At 37.4% G+C, this 20,710-nt stretch overlaps 2 protein-coding genes and 1 long non-coding RNA gene across 4 annotated transcripts; 2 read left to right on the forward strand and 1 right to left on the reverse strand.

Annotated features, from left to right (window-relative positions):
- The first annotated feature begins 1,602 nt into the window (after positions 1-1,602).
- LOC117413985 (uncharacterized) lies at positions 1,603-6,322 on the forward strand. Its single transcript, XR_004546125.3, has 4 exons — positions 1,603-1,896; positions 3,366-3,404; positions 5,055-5,129; positions 5,804-6,322. It is a non-coding gene; the product is annotated as an uncharacterized LOC117413985 (long non-coding RNA).
- A 479-nt stretch (positions 6,323-6,801) lies between these two features.
- LOC117413983 (NIPA-like protein 3) lies at positions 6,802-15,882 on the reverse strand. Of its 2 annotated transcripts, XM_034023491.3 has the most exons (12): positions 15,528-15,882; positions 14,524-14,592; positions 14,242-14,413; positions 14,062-14,121; positions 13,440-13,585; positions 13,141-13,237; positions 12,637-12,772; positions 12,027-12,115; positions 11,313-11,376; positions 10,765-10,859; positions 10,125-10,146; positions 9,185-9,336 (listed from the first exon to the last, which is right to left on the reverse strand). In XM_034023491.3, exons 1-12 carry the CDS (start codon positions 15,585-15,587, stop codon positions 9,318-9,320), a joined length of 1,029 nt encoding a protein of 342 aa, XP_033879382.3. In that variant the 5' UTR covers positions 15,588-15,882; the 3' UTR covers positions 9,185-9,317. The 2 variants fall into 2 exon arrangements, with proteins under 2 accessions (XP_033879381.3, XP_033879382.3); XM_034023490.3 differs by lacking the exon at positions 10,125-10,146 and having other exon boundaries at positions 6,802-9,336; positions 15,528-15,881.
- A 1,724-nt stretch (positions 15,883-17,606) lies between these two features.
- LOC117413654 (potassium voltage-gated channel subfamily S member 3-like) lies at positions 17,607-19,798 on the forward strand. The gene has a single exon (XM_034022889.3). The coding sequence runs from the start codon at positions 17,656-17,658 to the stop codon at positions 19,009-19,011; it is 1,356 nt and encodes a 451-aa protein (XP_033878780.3). The 5' UTR covers positions 17,607-17,655; the 3' UTR covers positions 19,012-19,798.
- Positions 19,799-20,710: the final 912 nt, after the last annotated feature.

Consider the following 20,710-nt stretch of genomic DNA (forward strand, 5'->3'; position numbering starts at 1 on the left):
AGGGAGTTTTTAGTAAGGAGTTGTGAGGTGCATTCGTATTTTGGAACCCAATGGTAAAATGGTGAAATATGGATATGGAATAATAATAATAATAATAATAATAATAATAATAATAATAATAATAATAATAAAGTAAAACTAACATGGCAGGTAAAACCAAATTAAATCTGTTTTCTTTGTTACAGTATGACAGGGGTGAACAATTCCAGTCCGTTAGATTCGAGAAGCACATCTGGTCTTTTTCACCTTTCCTCTTAATTACTTAATGAACAAATGTAACCTTTTCCATGTGTTAATCGCTACATTATTTAAACACGCTTATACAGTCTGGAGGATTACGGACGGAGCTCTGAGATTTGTGGACCCAATTGGAGCTAAGGAAGATTACTAATAAACATTTTGCTAGTTTGAATCTTCTCATTAAGTGACTATGGCATCACCTCTGACGGGTAGATCAATTCATTAATTGCATGAGTCAATACAAACTGTCGTTTGGTTGACAACCGCGAGCGTTAGTCCATAAAAATAGTCCTTACTAGTCCATTCTACTTCAACAAGCCACACATACTGCTGTGAATTCTATTGATTACATTGTACATATCCTGTCACCCCCTGCTTACTGTTACATATTCACAGATACAGTTAACTCAGTGGTGGCCCATCACTCACATCACATCACACAGATACAAACCCAAAGACATTTAACATGTGGAGACATGCCTTGACGACCTGTTGCCATGGTAGCATTAGAGTCCAATGCAAACTAACTACACTAGTACTGCTTATATTAGGGTTTGTTGCTGTCGTGATGAGGCTGGAATGCTGTAAAAATCAAGTGCAAGCTATACAAATATATAAATAAATGATAACATAAACTACAGTGGACCTAATAGATAAATATTGCTGTACAAAACCTAAACTGAACTAAACGTTACATAGGCTATATAACACAGAATTGATAGCAAAGAGGTGAGAGTTTAGGCTGCTGGTAAAAAAAAAAAAAAAAAAAAAAACTACAAAAATACATGCATACAAATTTTTGCCAACATTGTATGCAAATGTAATCTGAGGGCTTTACTACAGCATACTCTTCATGTGGAAACATTATATTGCACACTCAGTAGTAAACATAACTTATTCTCCATTCCAGTTTAGGACTTTGCTCCCATCATGTCCTTTAAGTGATTATAACTAGCAAAATAATTTCACAGTCTGTACCTGTAGTGCAATTCAATTCCACTCATTATTTTAAATGCTTTTCATCATTATACATGAGTCATTTTCTCTATATTTAAAATATAATTGTATGTATCCCAGGGGTATATTCACTAAGTGGGGGTCCTGGGTCAGGATGTCATGGGAAAGTTTGGGGGACCCCTAATATACCAGGGGGGCTCCTGTATGCTTTGGGGGACCCTTAGCCCCCAAGCTTCCTGTATTTTGAACCCTGCTTGCGTGGGTGGAGAACATATCCAAGCCAGCAGGAAAAGAGGGGAGCAATAACTACAGATATAGAAACCCCTTCATGGACATGGTCATTCTTAAAGAATCACTTGGAGATTGAGCTTTCCTTTAGCATCACCAGCACTGCCGCAGGCTGAGCTAGTTCAGCCATTAACTTTGTGGAAGATTGAATATTAACTTGTGTGGTGGTAAATGACCCCACACCTAGGCCACAAGGAAGCAATCCAAACAAAGCATTTCTATGCCAGTCAGTTGATAGGAAGCTGTGATAAGATGGTTTATAACTGGTAGCAGGGGAGGGGGGAGGGTTTAGTCTGTTCAGAAAGCCGGTGGACTAAGAAGACTAGTGTCTGAATTCTGACCATTTTTCAAACATGGGATGCACAACGAGCTTTGACGTGAAGTCGCAGGACCCTCCGACAGACCCTGCAGGTAGGAGTGTAATCTTCATCTTAAAATGGATTTGAGGGATATTACCTTCAATACTACACCCACTGAATACACTGCGGGCAAAGGATGCTGCGCACAAACCAGTGAATCTGTCAGCAGTGCACACATTGAAGAAGCTAGAAATATATATATTTTAAAGGATGTAAAGAAGTTATTACTGGTCTTAATAAAAATTAAACTGCACAATTTCACCTGTCACCTTTCCCTTGAATTAATAGGGTATGTATAAATATTACAGTATAAGCAGATACTAAATTTGGGTAGAGCTGTAATAATAATAATAATAATAATAATAATAATAATAATAATAATAATAATAATAATAATAATAATATATTGTAAATTATTATTTATTATATAATATGTCTCCGTTAAATGCTTTGATTTTATAACTATGCTCCAGTATGTGTGTATATATGAATAGCCTTTATATGTCTATCATTGTATATCTCTCTTTTGATCTCTCTAGTTTGTTTTACATTCATTGTTAAAGACATGGATGCAAACAGTAATAGTGAGGTGTGTATTCAAATACTGTAATAGGGAGGTACCGCTATATTAAGAAATACATTAATCGTAATTATAATATGCATTCAAGTTACAAGCGTTTATTTTTTGGGGAGGAAGTAAATTAATTGAGACTGAAGAATCGTCTGTGGAAACCTTGTTTTAAAAAGTGACCACATTAAATAATATTTAACTTTTAAAAATGTTGTGCAATACTTGTGCACATTCTTTGCTTTCAATAACATTACTATCATTCAGAGCCCACCGTACAGATACAGGAAAAGTAAACCTATACAGGACTGGTACCGGTATTCAGTAAAAAAAAAATATGCAGACACAAGAGTCAACACTATTACCATTTGCAGTCTTTCAAATAATTAACCCATAGATAAAGCTATGCCTGTAACAGATGCGTGGGAATATTGATGGTAGCAGTTTATCACATAGAATCTGATTATTTTCCCTTGTTTTTGTAAGATGACATTTCCGATAACATAAAAGAAGGCTTGGTGGTCCTGTGGTTATAGAACAGGTCTTGTTACCAGGAGGTTCAAGGTTAAATCCCAGCTTAGCCACTGACTCACTGTGTGTGACCCTGAGCAAGACACTTAACCTCCTTGTGCTCCATCCTTCGGATGAGACATAAAACCAAAGGTCCTATTGTAAGTGGTGTCTGCAGCAGCAGTTGTTGATGCATAGTTCACCCCCTAGTCTCTGTAAGTCGCTTTGGATAAAAGCATCTGCTAAAGGTCTAGATAATAATAAAAAGCATGCCACGTGTACAGCATATGCATAGACTGGGGAGCAAGTAACATTTCAATAATAAAAGCTCAGCTGAATCTGGTGGATGTATAGGCTAGCTGACTAATGGAGCAACTGTAATTCACAAGCAGGAATGAATTGACTAGAATGATTAATAGACGTGTTTGTTCTTTTATTTGCAGCTTCTGCTGATGAGGGGCAGGAGCAAACCGTTGTGGACGGTAGGACTGCTTAATAAAAATGATGCATGCCTTTTATTCCACGGTCCAAGTGAATGTGCAGTCTGTTTGGGAAAGGCCCCAGTCAGGGGGTGTTCTGGTTGCAGAGCTGTGAGAAAAAGCTAGCATGAAGCTTTATCGCCAGGGTTCCCCACCTCTCCCAAAACAAATGACGAAAACCACAACCTAATATACATTACTGCACTGTTTTTTAGATTTGTTCTGTCCGAATTGGAAATTGCCTATGAATTTTTGCTTGAAGAAGCCATTCAGCAGTCTCATGTCTATTTAAATTATGTTAACAGAAAAAAAACCCACAGTATACCCATAGAGATGTTTTAAATAGATACAAAAAATATATATGAAGTCTTATCCAAATTATATGCGCAAAGCGTAATGGTAGGAGTGTCATTGTTAACCCTTTAGCTCCCAGATTACTGTCCTTGGGGAGGCTAGATTGGTCACGTACAAAAAACAGAATGGTCATGTTTTACAGCCCAACATAGATCATTTTCTAAAACAAAACAAAAAAAGAGCAGTCTGATGAAAAACTCAAATCCAGTAGCAGACGCTGGATGCAGAGGGACTGCAAGGTCTGCACAGCCAGGGCAGAAATACAGCCTAATCCTTTTATAGCTGGCAGCAAACCCAGATGAAATCACATTGCTTCACAAACCAGTTTTCTGAAGTACCCATTTATCCTTATTACAGGCAATCACTGTGACACACAGAACACGTTGAGATCGCAATATTGTACAGTCCCGTTGCAATGACCTTTTCAGTGTCAGACTGTACTGAGAGTGCATGGGTTTGATTTAATATTAGAGCCCTGTACTACTTATCCCTGGCAATTATTTCGAGAAAGGCCAGGTGGCACTCATATGCCAATTGGAAGTTTGACCTTGCATTAGGAAATTATTGCCTTGGCTTTACAGTGCATTACCACAACAGGTTTGAAAACGATTCACTTTAATTTAAAAGGGCAGTATTACATACAATTCTTAACAATGAAAGTCTTGCGGTTCTATAAAGCCTGCTAACAATACAGACCACACATTTGGGCTTGCATGCTTGTCCACACAGAATGTAACCTCCTCTATAAAAAGCTATTGTATCACTGAAATGGATTCTGTAATCAAAACAAAAACAAAAAAAAAACCTAATCAAATGAACCTTTAGTTACATGCAGAGTGCTTTTCCGTACACAATGGTGCTTATTGATCTGGGATTATGATATACACAGTATGGTGTTTAAACAATTTCTGATCTCTTTATCTCTGAAACAGCTGAAGCCAATCAGAAAAATTATTTCAAAATATTTAGATTTACGAGGAAGAAGAAACATGTATTCAAATTCAATGAAAAAACTCATTGAGCGATAATCAAATTTATGTGGGAGAAACGTTTTTTTTTGTGCGGATGTATTTCCTCTGCCATGTACAACCGTTAAATAATTTTAACAGTTTAAAAAAGATCACAAACCTGCTCAGAATTAACAGCACCCTTCTGCCATTCACCGTTTCTCATCTATATGAATGAACTACACTCACAGGACAATTGTCTTTTGTCTTTGCACTTACTTAAATATTGGGCTCCGACAGTTTAAAAATGCATTGTTATTTTATCACCTTTTGTATATGCTTTTTATTGTAGATTTGGAACAGCTTGACACTAAATCAAACAAACCACAACCTGACTTGCAAGCAGAGAACATAGAGAATGCAGCAGGTAAGAGACATTAGCTTTATTTGATATGCTCCATTTCAATGGATTGTATTTTAAATGTACTAGTTTACCCAGATAAAACAAACATTAAAATGCAGCATGGTCGAGCAAGCTCAAGAGAATAAAAGTAGTTGACATAAGCATGCATTACAGCATTTTGACTTGCTGGGCTTTGCCACTCAGCCATGGCGGGACCTTGGAGCTGTCTTAAAAATGTGATTGACATCTCTCAGCCAGCGCTTTGGGGAGGAGGAGGTAAACTGAAAACATGGCACTGTAAAGAGAGGCAGGTTAGAATGTATCTGGCTTGAATACTCTTGCTGGCTGCTATTGATTGAAGGCTGATGGAGGGATTAGCCTCCTTAGTCCGTCTTGTTTTGTGATGGCGATGGTTGCAAGGATTTTTTTGTCAATCATAATATAATGATGAACAGCTATGGCCAAACGTTTTGCATCACCTAGAATTTTAGCAATGAGACAGAATTAAAAAAATTAAAAAATAAATACACGAAAATAATTTAGATCTTTTATTTAACATCATGTAATCAAAAAATACTACAAAATGCTATCACAAAAGTCTCCCGGAAGCCATGACACTACAAAGTGGTATGTAATTCAATATGTTAACACTGTATATGCCTGAAGATGTTTTTGTTCAATTTTTTTTTTTTTTTTAGAAACAAAGGAAGAGTAGCAGAATAAGAATGTAAAGATGACTTCAGTTTATGTGCAAGATGCAACTGGATACCTCTGCTGTGCCTGCTTTTAAACCTATTGTGATTGATAGGCTGTTTCCATCCCATCATACAGAACTCAAAGATGATTCCCAGAGTACTTCCTGAACAAATGGACTGCAAAGCTCCCTTGGGAATAAAGCGTTAATAAAATATGAAATGCAAACATAGCAGAATAACTGTTATAAAATGTCTATTTATATTTAATATACCCTTTGAAATACAAGAACACATTAAATCAAAATAGAAAATATATTTAAAATATGCTGTTAACCTGCTTTTCAAAGACAAACCGACAAAATCCAAACAAAACAATAAAATAACACTTTTTTTTTCCTTTCTGAGAATAATTAAAGAGCTATGGGTTTGAAATATCAGAATGTATTCTTCATGTTAAGAATCAAGTCATACATTTTCTGTATAGCATGTTTATGTTATCACATCCTGGTGATTTTTTAAAACTTAAAAATAAATGAAAAGCACCAGTGTGACCTCAAACAGGCTCGCCACATACATTCTCTTGAAGTACTGCTGGTACACCAGAGTGTAACCATTAACCTGTCCCCCCTGCAACACTGCCCCATGTGGATAAGTAAGACAACAGTAAGAAATACCACATAGAACCATTGTGGTATTTGTAGGTACAGTGTTACACAGCGTTGTCAAAAACATCAGTACTAAGTTGAGCTAACCCTTGCAGCTTTTACAGCTTATTCATGCCTGGGCATGTACAGTAAACAAGATGACTGGGTCCAACCATGGTGACAATGGCCACATCTATCCTTAGAATGGTCTCAGACTGGCTTGCCGCCTTTGAACTGCCTAACTGCAATTCGACCAAAGCATGATATGGGAGGAACAACTCCAGCGAAGCAAGACAAACACACAACCGCGGATTAAAAGAACGAAACAGAAAGTCAACTCGGATAAAGATAAAAGAATCAGATAACAAAATGCTAATTTTATTTGCCTGCTTCCATATTTATTTAAAAAAAAAAGTTAAAAATGCACATTTGCACAAAAAACAACGTTAAAACATGAGAGATTGTTCAGACAAAACACACAGACGAGTTTCGATAAGGCAGTTAGCAGTTCATTAGTCATTCATTACAGTAGTGAGCAGTAGCACAAATATCAGATCCTAGTCTAAAGTGTTAGCTGCATGGCAGACTTTTGCTTACAGCCATATAATACAATATATTCACAGTCCATATTGAGATACATGGCCACCCTTACTTTAGCTTTGTTCTAAGCTGCGTACCTGTCTTGTTTTTTTATTTACCCAGATCTATTGCTGTATTCCCTTCCATTGCACTCAGCCACATACTGTACAATTGACAGTATGGAGACAACCATACAAACTTATTTTAATGAAAGTGAAAGAAAGGTTAATGAGGAATTTGCGCTCTATACATGTGTATTTAAATCTCAGCATAATAGCAAGTGCTGGCACACACATTAAAGCAGTTTGTATCACATTCCTTTATATACAGAAACCAGCAATAAATAACTTTTCATCTGAGTGGTAATAGAAACTGCTTATTGCAGCAGAAGTCCGCAATTATTCCAGCACACAAAGTAATCATTTAAAAAACTACATTCCAACCACAATAACAGTGCTATCACTTTGATTTCGGTTCAGATCATTGGTAGAATGGTTAACATGAACACCAAAGAGTACAATGAACAAAATGTGACAGTTAACATTATTTGAATCAATGGAGCTTAGTTACCTGTCAATTGCTATACTGACTGGAAAATGTCATGGCTGCTTCACAGTACAATAATGGAAATATGCTTCTAACACTGTTCTAAATGTACACACTTATTAAAATGGGTATTAAGTCCAATGCATTATAATTAATACCTGAGCTGACGATCATTATTGTGCCACAGGTGCAGATTTTGCTAGTTCTGACTGAATTTGAATGGATAATAATTACAGGTTAAGTGTCCGAGGTTGGTTTGCCCAGACTATCAGGTTTTTGTGATCTCAATTCCTCATCAACAACTGTCGGATATATTTACTCTAAAAGGAGACAGTGTTTGGAAGACAAATACAGCTTTTTTCTTTTTATTGCCCAGCAGGAGTAACAATGACGTATGTAGACAAACATAACAGGTAATGCTTTCTAAAGTGTTGTTAATAAATAAATCAGTGAACTGAACTCCAGCCAATGAATCCACACATAATACTGAAATCAAACTACTGTGCTGTTCAGCCCGGATTTGTACCAAAGGAAGAGAGACTCAAAGCTTTAGCCAAGGAAAGCAAAAGTCCGATCAATAAAACTCCTGGTACAAAATTACATTTCCAATAAGGCTCTATAACAAGGTTAAATAAGAGTAAATATTTAAACATTTTGTGCTGGCTTAAAAGAACTATCGATTTGAAGGCATTTTAAAATAAGTAGCACACACATTAATACCCTGCCCACAATGCTAGGGTTTGCCAGTACACCAGATAGTAGAATAGATTGAATTTGTAATTTAATAGAATGAAAATATTAACGCAGGAGAACGCACCCCACCTCACCAGACACCTTGTTTTATAAGGTGCATTCCATCAACAGGAAAGCAGAAGATAGTATGATAACAACACCTTAAATAAATTACCTCGAGTACATTTAAAAATTTTAAATAAAATGACTTTAAAACATAGAATTCCCTTGCATTTACAGTAGAATGCCTTCTCAAACCGCATTTCTGACCAAGATCCTTTGCCTTCAGGCCCTAACCCCAAATGTTCTCCATCACGGTTAAGATCTCCAGATGCAGTATAGTAGTGAGGCTCACTATACAAAATACTGAACGAAACTTCCTGTTGTTTCTTTTTGAAGCAGGGCGGAGGTATTTCTGCTTTTCACACATGGGCTACAGCAATGAGTAGAAGGCATTTTCCTTGTACTGTAAACTTCATTTAGTTGCAGTCAGTAATTTGACAATTAAAACTGGCAAGTACTATCAACACCATCGGGGGTATGAACATATCAGTGACTATCGAGGTGAGCCGAGGATGAAAAATCTGTAGTATTGGCATTGTAACACAGCTACAGGCAAATGGTTGGCCAAAAACTGGAGTTGACAAATTCTTTCGGTAAGGCAAATTGTCCTGGTCTGCTTTTAAAAAGGTACTTCAGTCTTTAGTACACCAAAGCTTAAATGTACAAATAAATAATTTAAACAACAACGTCATTCAAATAAAACCATTCGGTAATAGAACACGCTTCCTTGTCGTCGAAAGACAAAGAGGGGATGAATGCTCTTCTCCTCGGATCTCTAGTCCTTTTTAAGATCGGATGCCCAGTAAGGCATTGTAGATGCAGCTTTGGAGTTGTGTTGCTCCTGTACTATAGCCAGCGTGGCAGGAGTATAATTCTCTGGCGTGGAATCGCTGCTAACCAGTGCCCCATAAGAAAAAGACCCATTGTAATCCGGCTGAATCGCCCTTCCTTTGTCATGCATGTTTGGAAGAGCTACAAAAACAAACCGGAATTGAATTAATGGTTTGCAGTAAAAATCACTTTCCAATAACTGGGTTAGTACATTTCCCAACCCTTGAACAAGGCAACAATATTTACAGGGATAGGACAAATAAAGAAGAAGAATTGGAAACACCGGCCACAACACTCTCAATATGGTGTAGGGGAGGACAAGTGTCCAATTGTTCTGACGGGACATGCAACCGTTCTGTAAAGATTACCGCCTCCAGTTCCTTCAGGGAAGATGGTGTGGAAGCACACAGCACAGTGAAATGGCCCATGGAGTCATTACATCACATCCGTAGTTTGTTTAGCGCTGGATACGGAAGAACTTGTCAGCTCGGGGGCCTATCTATCGGTTCTGCTATTTGAATATCAAATGAAGCAGTCCTCTCAGGGACAGACCATTTACATAAATGTTTGTGCTCGTCACAGTTGGCAGGTGTTTCAAATTGAATAAACCCCGCAGTCAGAAAGATGCATTTACATCACACCACAATAGTCAGGCTGTTTCAATTTATAGGACTCTAAAACCAGATCCAGAAAGGTATGGAGGGGATATAAGTTCTGTTCCAGTCTGGCTCGAGAATGTGATATACAAGAATATATCCTAAATTCAATTGAAACAACCTTCAATCAACTGCCCTGTACCAACCCATTTCAATGAGAACAGCCAATTATTGTTAAGTGTATACAAAGTTACTTATTTCTACCAGGGAGAACAGGATTGAGAAATACAGTGTTACCCAAACTACGGTAGTTCCAGTAATCAACAGGCATACCTGACAGAGATTGTGGCAGTCTCTGGGGAAAAAAATAAGTAATTTATCAACATTAAAATCACACGCAGAACTACAGTTTGCATATATTCAGGTAAAACATGCATGCCGTTATAATTGATTTGCTATGGGTGCAACGCACCTTTTAAAAAAAAAAACAAAAAAAAAACAATGTTGAATAAATTCATACCTTGACCAGCTTTGTTTAAAAGACTTACCATCAAGGCAATATCTTGTCAATCCATTTCAATTATGAAGATCATCCTCTAATTGGATCACACTCTGTATTAGGACTTGTGTTACTATAATCAGTTCATGCAATCTACAGCAAAATCATTCACAGTGCTTTTGCAGCCCTTGGTTTGACTTTTGGTATTACAAACGTGTTTAATATTAGGGAATGTAGAGTTCATGACAGATGAGAGTCTCCATAAAACTTCCACTATTCAGTGCCAAGTCTTTCCTGCACTGTGCAAAGTTTCACTGTGGTTTTTAAACAAGACCACCACTCATTCGAACCCAAGCATCTGCAGAAGAAAGGCTAGTGCATTAACCTTTGACCAACTCATTGCAGATTTCATTTGTCATTTTCAATGTGCAATAAGTAGGTTCACCCAAAATCACACATCTTTTCTGCATTTACCTGCCACAGCATCCATCGTTACATACGGTTCAAAAGCTTTCGATTTTTTACGATTTCTGGTAATCAAGAAGACTCCTAAAAAGGCAATCAAGCATCTGAAAAATAAATACAAATAACTCACTGTAAAATCAGGAATAATACTCATTTGTTATTTTTATTTTCAAACAATAATTTGACTAGGCTTTCCAAGACTTTTTACATTTGGAACACTTATCTCTAAAATCACAACTTTTAAAAAACAGTAGCTTTCTAATTAAGAATCAAGGGTTTAAAAGGGTTTTAATATCACTTTAGGAGATATATATATATATATATATATATATATATATATATATACACAGATATGTAGATAAAATATTATGCAATCAAAAGGATATCACAGATGAGACGTAAAACCGAAGTCCAGTTGTGATGCATAGTTCACCCCCTAGTCTCTGTAAGTTGCTTTGGATAAAAGCGTCTGCTAAATGCCTAATTAATAATAATAATAATAATAATAATAATAATAATAATAATAATAATAATAATAAATGAACAATTTAACTCACCCCAAAAAAAACATGCATAGGTGTAGAACATCAGCATGGTTAAATTCCAAATAAAATACTGCTCCTAAAATGGACACAAATAAATAAATACATATTTTAAGTAAATTGTTTCCCCCATTACCAAAGAGAGAAAGTATTAACAGAACAAAGTATAACTTCTATACAGTATCCATCTTGCATAATTCACGGTCTATTTTTAGAACAAGTTGCTGAGAAAAAAAATGGGCCACGCAGTTATTCAAAACACACCCAAGACAAAAATGATGCTTGTTCTTTTCTTTACAGTGAGACATATGGTAACCAATGTATTGAAACAACATATATACCCGGTCAAAGATATAAATAACTGCACACTATAGACTTAGGTTATCATGAAAATTATTTTTACAGTACTGAAGACATTTATTTGACAAGCCAGTCAGATTCCAAAGCTTACACATCTCAAACTCTCAAGATATAGCTCAAATATATGTGTGACAAAAGTATTCTTGCTGTCAGGGATATGCTTCACCCACTGGGTGCGATATAAGGATACAGTCCAACAATCTTTATTATTATTTAAAATATGGTTACAAATATCACATAAAATACTGTAACAAACAGACTTTTTTTTTTTGGTGACTCAATGGGGAAAAATTGTGAATACATCCTAATCAAAAAGCGGTGCCATATTTTATTGAATTAATAAATAGAATAGATTTGAATAGCACCTACCTGCTGTGATAGCAAACAACGTAGAAATAATATAATTAATGCTGGCAATCTGGGAAGAATCATAGAGTTGCGAGGCATCAGTCAACAATCTGAAAGAGACGGTTCAGATGTAGAAGGGGAAGGTGTGCGTGTATATACTGTACCCTGAACCAGTGGTTCCAAACTCCAACCCTCAAGACCACTCCAGGCCACATCTTTATTCCAACCAGGTACTTAATTAGTTAACTGAACTGACTGAGGGTTCTGGACTGGAAACCACTGCCATGAACCAACCCTCCTGTCATAATTCTGTTACTTTTTTATATTTACTTAAACATCTTAAATGAACTGGATACTCCCAGATGCCAATGTGAGCTGACAAAACCTAAATATTATTTTGAGAAAAAAGATGTACAAATAAAGAGGAGATATTAAAAGCCACTTCGCAAACAACTGCACTGCTCTGTGCTATAGAATTCATATTTCGCTTAAAAAGAAACGTGAAACGCTAAATCTGCAGGGGATGAGTCCCTTTTAATTTTGCGCAGGGCTTGCCTCTCTCCTAGGAATGCATGCGACATGCCGTATGGTCTCCGGAAGTGTAAACGACAATTTCTGTACATCAACTTACGATGCCTGGAAGACAGCAGTTGATACCATGCACACAAACATGATGTAGAAGATGGGGTAGTTAAGCTGCAGGCTTCCTGTTATGGAGAGGACCAGCATACCAGATACAGCTTTCACTGTAATAACAGTCATAGAACCTGGAGGACACACGGCAAGGACGCATTACCAAAAGGATAGTAATTACAAAACCTCATGTCATTTTATTTTATGTACAGTAGTGATGTTAATACACTAGCTGGATTTATAAAGAGTTAAAATGCAGAAGTAATTAGATCCTCTACTATTCGATCATAAAAATAGCCACATCCACCAAAAACAAAAGACTGTGCCAATTTTTTGAACGATACGATGGGCTTGTGATGTTGGTTAGCTACCGGTTTACAGCACTGCTATAAAAGAAGATCCTTTTAATGTTTAGTCTTTTTGTTTGATCAGCATAGACAAAAAACAGCAGTAATAACAAAAATGCATACAGTAAATATATACAGTACTGTTATAAACTTACCCAACAGTGCTACCAAAATGAGGATAACTACAAGGTACTTTGCATTCTTTTTCTTGTAAAAATACAGCAGCAAACAGAAAGCAATGATCTCCAGGAGCTAATAATAAAGACATAAATAAAATAAAAAATTGTAATCTTTAGTTATGCATAATTCACTTTACAACGTAACAATTCTTGTAGTTAGTAGTTTGTTGGTTATCAAAAGGTATTCAAGTTTAATTAGATAATACAACTATCATCAACATCCCACAATGTGTTATATATATATATAATTTTACAATGATTTTCAAGCTTCTTACCAAATACAAGAGGAAAGGCCAACCTATGAGATGTTTAACTATATTGTCTGCAGTCAGTCGTTCGTGAGTATTGGGCCCAAAAGTAACAAACATGTAGGTCCCAACAACGGTCAAGGCACAGCCTATAAAGGATAAAACATATCGCCCTGTGGGACAGCACAGGAAAACAGAGACACACAGGATAAAAGAAAGTGTGGTCAGTCATAAATCAGATGAATACTACATTAATGGGTAATGATTTAATATGAGCAGGTAGGGGTTCATTAAAGCATGCTAACTTGTGATACATTCTCATGATGACTTAAAAAGCAGAACAACTGAAAACTCTCTATTGTTTAAGACACACTTGTTCTGCTAAAGCTACAGCATTTCATAGCCAAGTAAAAACGTGTGTATGACAGCATTGTCTTACACAGATTGTGTGCCTGGGGGTGTGTTTATTGTGTGTGTATGGATGTAAAAGTGGCAAAGGCAACCATAACCCTCTTTCACCTCATCTCAGGGAACGTTACAATATGAGGCAGAAATGCCTTCGACACACCATCATTCTCAATATGCTATGTAACAGATGGGGGACGTGAATCCATGCACTGGTATTTCAAATTCGTTGCAAAACACTTACTTAAAAAATCTTTTGGTTTCCATTTATCCCTTAGAAAGATGAATCCTAATATTGAACTTGCTAGGAAGGAAAAAAAAAAAAAAGTACATCTTAGCATACATGTGTTGAATGCAAGAAGCACAGGGGAAAAATGGTAACACATGCAGATTTAGAAAGAGAAAGACCTTGAGCACACAATACCTATCACAGAGACTGCACTCAGGGGTGTTACCAGTGAGAGGGGAGCAAAGGCGTACGAGGTGAAGACTCCCAGCTCCCCCACTATCGTCAGCAGCAGCCCGAACCACCAGGTTTTCGTCCAGTAATAGGTCCGTGTGTCCTTCAAGCCAGCCAGACGCACGTGGCTGTATTTCTGGGGAGGGAAGAAACACATTGCAAGTGTCGGGTGTGCGGCATGTAGGAAGGGGCACTTTTCAAGTAAACGTCATATGCATGGGTATGGATATGCAGGCGTTCTCTTACCTGCACACTGAGTGAAATGCTGATGAAAAGATTCCCAAATATAGCCAGCAACGTCCCAATAAGGTTTTCCTGAAATGCATACAACATTAAATACGCTGTTAATTGTTTTACACAAAACACCACAAGCTGACTTCCAAACCCAAACAGTACAGGGAAGAAAAAAAACATTGTCAGAAGAAAAACGTGTACAGAATGTCAGCACAGTTAAAATGTGGACTACAGCATGATCTGAATGCTGCGGTATTCAGATCTAAAAATGCAACAGAACAAATGAAAGGCAATCAGGCTTTAATCATTTTTTAAGTTATCTGAGTGCTTTGCAATTGTTTGAGAATGGAAGACACACCAGTTATAAAACTGATACACAGAGCAGTAGTCTTTTACATCAGTTTTACGTTCCGACTGTGTTGCAGTTGCAGTTGCAGTGTAGGGGTTTGTATTGGTGTCCTCATAGTTGTTTACATAAAAACACAATGAATGTATGTTTGCATTACACCACCGAGTTTACTTTTGGGAAACCTGTAGAGTGGTTTATTTGTGATATATTGCCTACTGTAAACGACTACAGTAGGACTAGATATCACATGTAAATTAAATCGTGCTGTATGGACTTGTCTTAAAACTGTACTGTACCTTTAAATTGCTTTACACCGACAAATGGGATGGTTAAGCAGAACGCTGACTTTAAAACACACGTCAGTCACATACCGGTATTTGTGTCTCATTGTGTATGATGGTGAATGCGTCTTTTTCTGTACAGTCAGCAAAGTTTATACACAACAAAAACATACATTAAACAAAACTTTACACTATTGTCGGTTTCAAAATGACACTGACAGCAACCCACATACTAACCTTTTTTATTCCCAACATGACGTCTAAATTTAATTTATACCACCAGTCCCTTAAAAAAATGGTCTTGGTAGTGTAAGTTAAAAACTCATTTTCGTGAAATAATGCTGTGGTATAGCTTTGTTTATTTGTTTTAAACAGACGTCACTCACCTTGTAAGAATTTGACTTGTCGTCCAGCGCAGCGACTGTTGTTGCGAATTGTGTTTCCATTTTTAACTAAAAATGCTTGTGTTAGACAAACCAGTGCGTCAAGGTAAACAGTGCTCTGGTCCCTTCGGACCAGGAAATGGTTCAAAGAAGATGTCCTATGGTACCGCAATACTGTGCCGCAATACCCACATCATCATTGATTGTTTTTTAAATGTATTTATCACAGGTAAACAAAGAATGAACCGAAAGAAACTATAATAAGCAAAACTCGACTGTCGTTGAGGTCAAGAAAAGTAGGCGCGCTTCAGCATTTAGGAAAAATAGTCCCTTCAGCCAACCAAACGCACTGAAAAAAAACCCATAATACTGACGTCAACCAGGAAGGAAGGCAGCTATTCTTTCCAGAAACCAATCAGAAGCGAGCAATACTCAACCAACGGCAGAAGAAACGCAGCCGCGGCGTATGTGGCTAGAGAAGATGGCTGTATATTCAAATTTCGTTATGTGTTATGTTTATTAATATGGCCGTGCTGCAAAACTTTCAATTATACAAATGTACCAATTATATATATTTGTCTTGATAGGACATATATTTGGAAGCTTGTTCAAACGCAAATATGAATTAGCAAGAAACGACTTAGTAGAGATGAGGCTCTGTTCAATTATTGTTGTAAAATTTTGGAAGAAGTAAAATATATCTTTTTTTTTTCTTTCTGAAAATGGATGTCCTTGAGTATTTAAATGAAAAGTCGCAATTAAAAGAAAGCCCCTTTTTAACCCTACAGGTTTAATTGATCAACCTATAACCTACGATTGTAAGTCGCCCTGGATAAGGGCGTCTGCTAAGAAATAAATAATAATAATAATAATATAACCTGCTGAGATAGATTGTTTTAGAGCATTTTATTGTACCAGAGCATCATTAGATTGCATCAAGCATTTACTGTAGTCTAGACTCTTAGCCTGTCTAACCCTGGGTAGGTGGCTTATGAATCCCAGGGTGATCCCCCAGTGCTGTAAAAGGCTCTATAAAAACACCAGCAGCAGCTTATCATAGCAGGATATAGTCTGATCAAATCAACCCCCTATTTGCATTGCAGAGGGCTCACAATCCCTCACATGATTTGTAATGCAAATGACATCCCTGATAAAGAACTTGCTCCCTGTTGCAAGTTAGTTACAATCCTTTAGTACTCAAGTTATGGTGAAGTGTCTCTCAAGAACAATGTAAAGACCTTGCAGACTTGTTGAAGCAGTACCTTCATGGTGGCCCCATGGTGGCGCTATACACCGAAGTGGCAGCCCTACCCCTGTAGATCTTTGAAAAGTGACCTTGCACTCATCTTAATAATCAAGAAACTAGCCAATCACAGCACTGTGGTCTGACATCATGGAAAAGAAAGTCTCCAAGGAGAACATCAGTATTTAAAAGCTCATTCAGGAATATGATGTGCTGCATTCTGTTCGGAGAGCAAGAAAGACAGACATGGATCAATAACCAAGATTCAAGAGTCACACAAGAAAGGCAAGTCAACTGTGATCATGTTTAAAATGATATTATAAATAGTTAATGTGTAAAAATAGTCCATTAGTTAAACTACAGGCTTCCAAGTGTTTAATACTACATGGATTCTCCTTGGTCACACATTTTATAGAAATGGTCCGCTTTTCTTTAAAATATTGCTTGCTTAATCTTAATTTTTTAATTACAGACAATAACAGTAACAGTAGTTTTCATTCTAGTGTGTCAGTTTTAAACTATGTTAACATATGTTGTTGAATAGAATATATTTGTCGATATGTGCTACAACATTCCATTCGATTTACTCTATTTTACATTCACTGGCTAGTGATATTTTACAATTAAACGTACAGGAATTTTAAACAGTTTGGAATATAGTTTAATTGGAATTTTTTTAATACATTTATTTAAATGAAGTGTAAAGGAATGGCAGTAGTAGAACTGCAAAACAAACAGAGAACTGTGTATTGAAAGCTGTATAATATTTCAGTTCTCTTGCGCTACAGTACATTTATATTCACTGATATTTCTTATGCAGAATAAACCAGGTCCTGCTGTCTAAGGGAACCCAAATGAAGTTACAATAAAAGGCAAGCAGTTGCAGTGATGGTGCATGGACAGTTTTACCAGGCATTTGAGCAAGATAATGCCTTTCTCAGGGTCAATATTGGGGGTCTTAAGAAAAAAGTGTCTCAGAGCATCCTCCTGGAGTACCCTCACAGCAGACTTGGAAAGCTCCTCTGCTGTAAGACCCTGGAAGCCAGGATAGAGCTGTGTGACGATTACGACTTTGAAAACGATGAATTTTATTTTGACAGAAGCCCAGTTATGTTCAGATACATTCTGAATTTCTACTCCACCGGCAAGCTGCATGCAATAGATGATGTTTGTGCCAGGAGCTTTGCCTTGGAGACAGAATACTGGGGCATCAGCGACGCTGCTATCCACAGCTGCTGCAGCTACAACTTCCACAACGCTGAAGACAGAGATGGAGATAGTGACGATCTCAGCATGGTGGGACAAGAGGAAGTATCCCCCATACACAACCAAGAGGAGTTTACCAACCTACTGTATGGGAGTTATCGGAGACAACTCTGGCTGCTACTGGAGAACCCAGCCTACTCCTTGGCTTCCAAAGTGATTACAGCCTTCTCTTTGACAGCCATTCTGGTCTCCATCATCATCATGGGGGTCAACAGCTTGCCCGAGTTCCGCAACGAGGAAGACGCAGGTCTCAGAAGCGTTGAGACCACCTGCATTATCTTTTTTACTTTGGAATTCTTGGCCAGAATGATGGTGACCCCGAGTCAGAAGAGATTCTTTCTGAACCCGCTCAACATCATCGACCTGATTTCGTTCACTCCCTTCTACATGACCCTGGTGGTGGAAAGCATTGAGGAGAACAACACAAGCTTGAAGAACATAGGAAAGGTGGTCCAGGTTCTCAGGCTGCTGCGCATTTTCAGAATTCTCAAACTGGCCCGCCATTCTCATGGCCTGAAAGCCTTGGGCACTACCTTCAGGCATAGTTATCAGGAAATCGGGGACCTGGTGGTCTTCATGGCCGTCGGAATCGCCATCTTCGGAGCTCTGATCTACTCAACTGAAAAGGAAGAGCAGGAGGCTGGTCTGTCAAGCATTCCAATGGGCTGGTGGTGGGCCACTATCAGTATGACAACCGTCGGCTTTGGAGACACCTACCCAGTGACCATTGTCGGCAAGCTGGTCGGTGGACTTTGCATTATCTTCGGGCTTCTGATGGTCACCTTGCCCGTCACAATAATATTCAACCGCTTCTCCAAATGTTATCGCAGGGAACAGGCTATTGACGCTACTCTGTGCAGCCAGGAACTGAAGAAAACATCTACTGTGAACATTAGAGATGTGTACGCGAAGAGACTGCATTCTTTTATGAGGATCAAAGCTTCTGCATTAAAAGAAACTAGCAGTCCAAATAACTAAGGTGGAATAAGGCTGTTCATGTTGTAAGTGTGGGATCTATTATGAACGATCATTATCTTCGATAATGACGAAGATATATGTGCAAGTATGTCTAGTGTTGCATGTTAGCAGCTTAAATGGCAGGCATAGACCTGAATGTATCCACTCAGGTCCTCCACTCCGGGCAGTTTTAAGGGTACCTAGTGTCAGCATACTGTAGTACTGTGTATTGCATAACGTACCAAAAGGTGCTCTGCAGCGAATGTGACTACAAAAGCCTCCTGCATTATAAGATGCAATGATGATCTTAATAGCGTACCTAATTCCAAATATGCAGCAGGTGTAATGTAGAATATACATTTTATTTAGTCATTTTTCCTATTGGACTCCCACCAATTATTTGCCATACCGTCTTGAGACCTGTGTACTTGGTTACAGTACTGCATTACTTTTTACAGTAATTTTTTGTTCAGTGGGCACAGATAGACTGTACTACCATTTCATTCTACAAACTCCATTGGTTCTTTTTGACTGCATTGTCCTGTATGTTTGAATGAACAAATTAAGTAATGAGAATTGTACATGCAAGTTACAAAAAGAAATGATAAAAGCATTGTCTTTCATTCCCACCAAAAATCAATTATGCATTAGCACAGAGCCTCTTAACCCCTATGGTATATTTAGAATAAGCTAGTTTTGCGATTGGATATTTGATACTTTATATCCTTTTACAACAATAAAACAGACATTTGATGCCAAACAGAGATGGCTTGGGCAGTTGTTAAAAACATATTAGCAGTGTGGAGTAGTGGTTAGGGCTCTGGACTCTTGACCGGAGGGTCGTGGGTTCAAATCCCGGTGGGGACACTGCTGCTGTACCCTTGAGCAAGGTACTTTACCTAGATTGCTCCAGTAAAAATAAAAAACCCAACTGTATAAATGGGTAATTGTATGTAAAAATAATGTGATATCTTGTAACAATTGTAAGTCGCCCTGGATAAGGGCGTCAGCTAAGAAATAAATAATAATAATAATAATAATAATAATATTGATTTCATGATCGCCTTTTATGGAGCATTAAAATGTCTATTCTGTCTAACTTAGGCCCTATCAATGGGGTGCAGTGATTAAATAAGAAAATAGTTTTAAATGAATAAAAAGTAGTTAAAATGAGTTTGTCCTCTAATTCATGTTATGTATATGATGTATGTTCATTAAATTGGCATTAAGCATACCAAAATATTGTTCTTATTTTTGCCAAAAGAAATCCAGTTGGATTACCTGTAATGCTGCGACAATTCAACAGGTGGTGCTAAAAGTCAGAGATTGCTTTAATGTGCTGTCATTTTAAAATGCACCTGTGACAATGAATATCCCTGCATGTCATAGACAGCAACATTTGATGAACGGTGAATATTGTCAGCAGGTACATACATAATAATACTAGCCTCAAAAGTACTGTACTGTATTTTCAACAGTATATCTTTCATTAAACAGAGAATCACACCACCAAGTTGAATTCACAGATAAAGACATTTGCCAAATGTTCTAGATTTCTTTCTTTTTTATATACTCCTTTAAAACAAAGCTCAGAAAATACAAGGTCATTCAATTAAAAACATTACTTATTCCATTAAGCCTTCTAAGTCACGTATTATTTTAAAGGGCGCTCTTTTGTAAATGGATAGTTCATGTATAGTAACCTATTTATAAACTATTA

The sequence above is a fragment of the Acipenser ruthenus genome, chromosome 25 (assembly GCF_902713425.1).
Source record: "Acipenser ruthenus chromosome 25, fAciRut3.2 maternal haplotype, whole genome shotgun sequence".
In the NCBI taxonomy this organism is placed as follows: Eukaryota; Metazoa; Chordata; class Actinopteri; order Acipenseriformes; family Acipenseridae; genus Acipenser; species Acipenser ruthenus.

Bases quoted from the DNA above. Each gene is read 5' to 3' on its own strand.
- LOC117413983 (XM_034023490.3), bottom strand. From the start codon at position 15,587: ATGGAAACACAATTCGCAACAACAGTCGCTGCGCTGGACGACAAGTCA. The intron at 14,593-15,527 runs GTGAGTGACGTC...TATGCATTTCAG, and splicing joins ACAAGTCAAATTCTTACAAG to GAAAACCTTATTGGGACGTT. The intron at 12,116-12,636 runs GTAAGTTGATGT...CGTCTCTTTCAG, and splicing joins ACTGCTGTCTTCCAGGCATC to ATTGTTGACTGATGCCTCGC.
- LOC117413654 (XM_034022889.3), top strand. From the start codon at position 17,656: ATGGTGCATGGACAGTTTTACCAGGCATTTGAGCAAGATAATGCCTTT.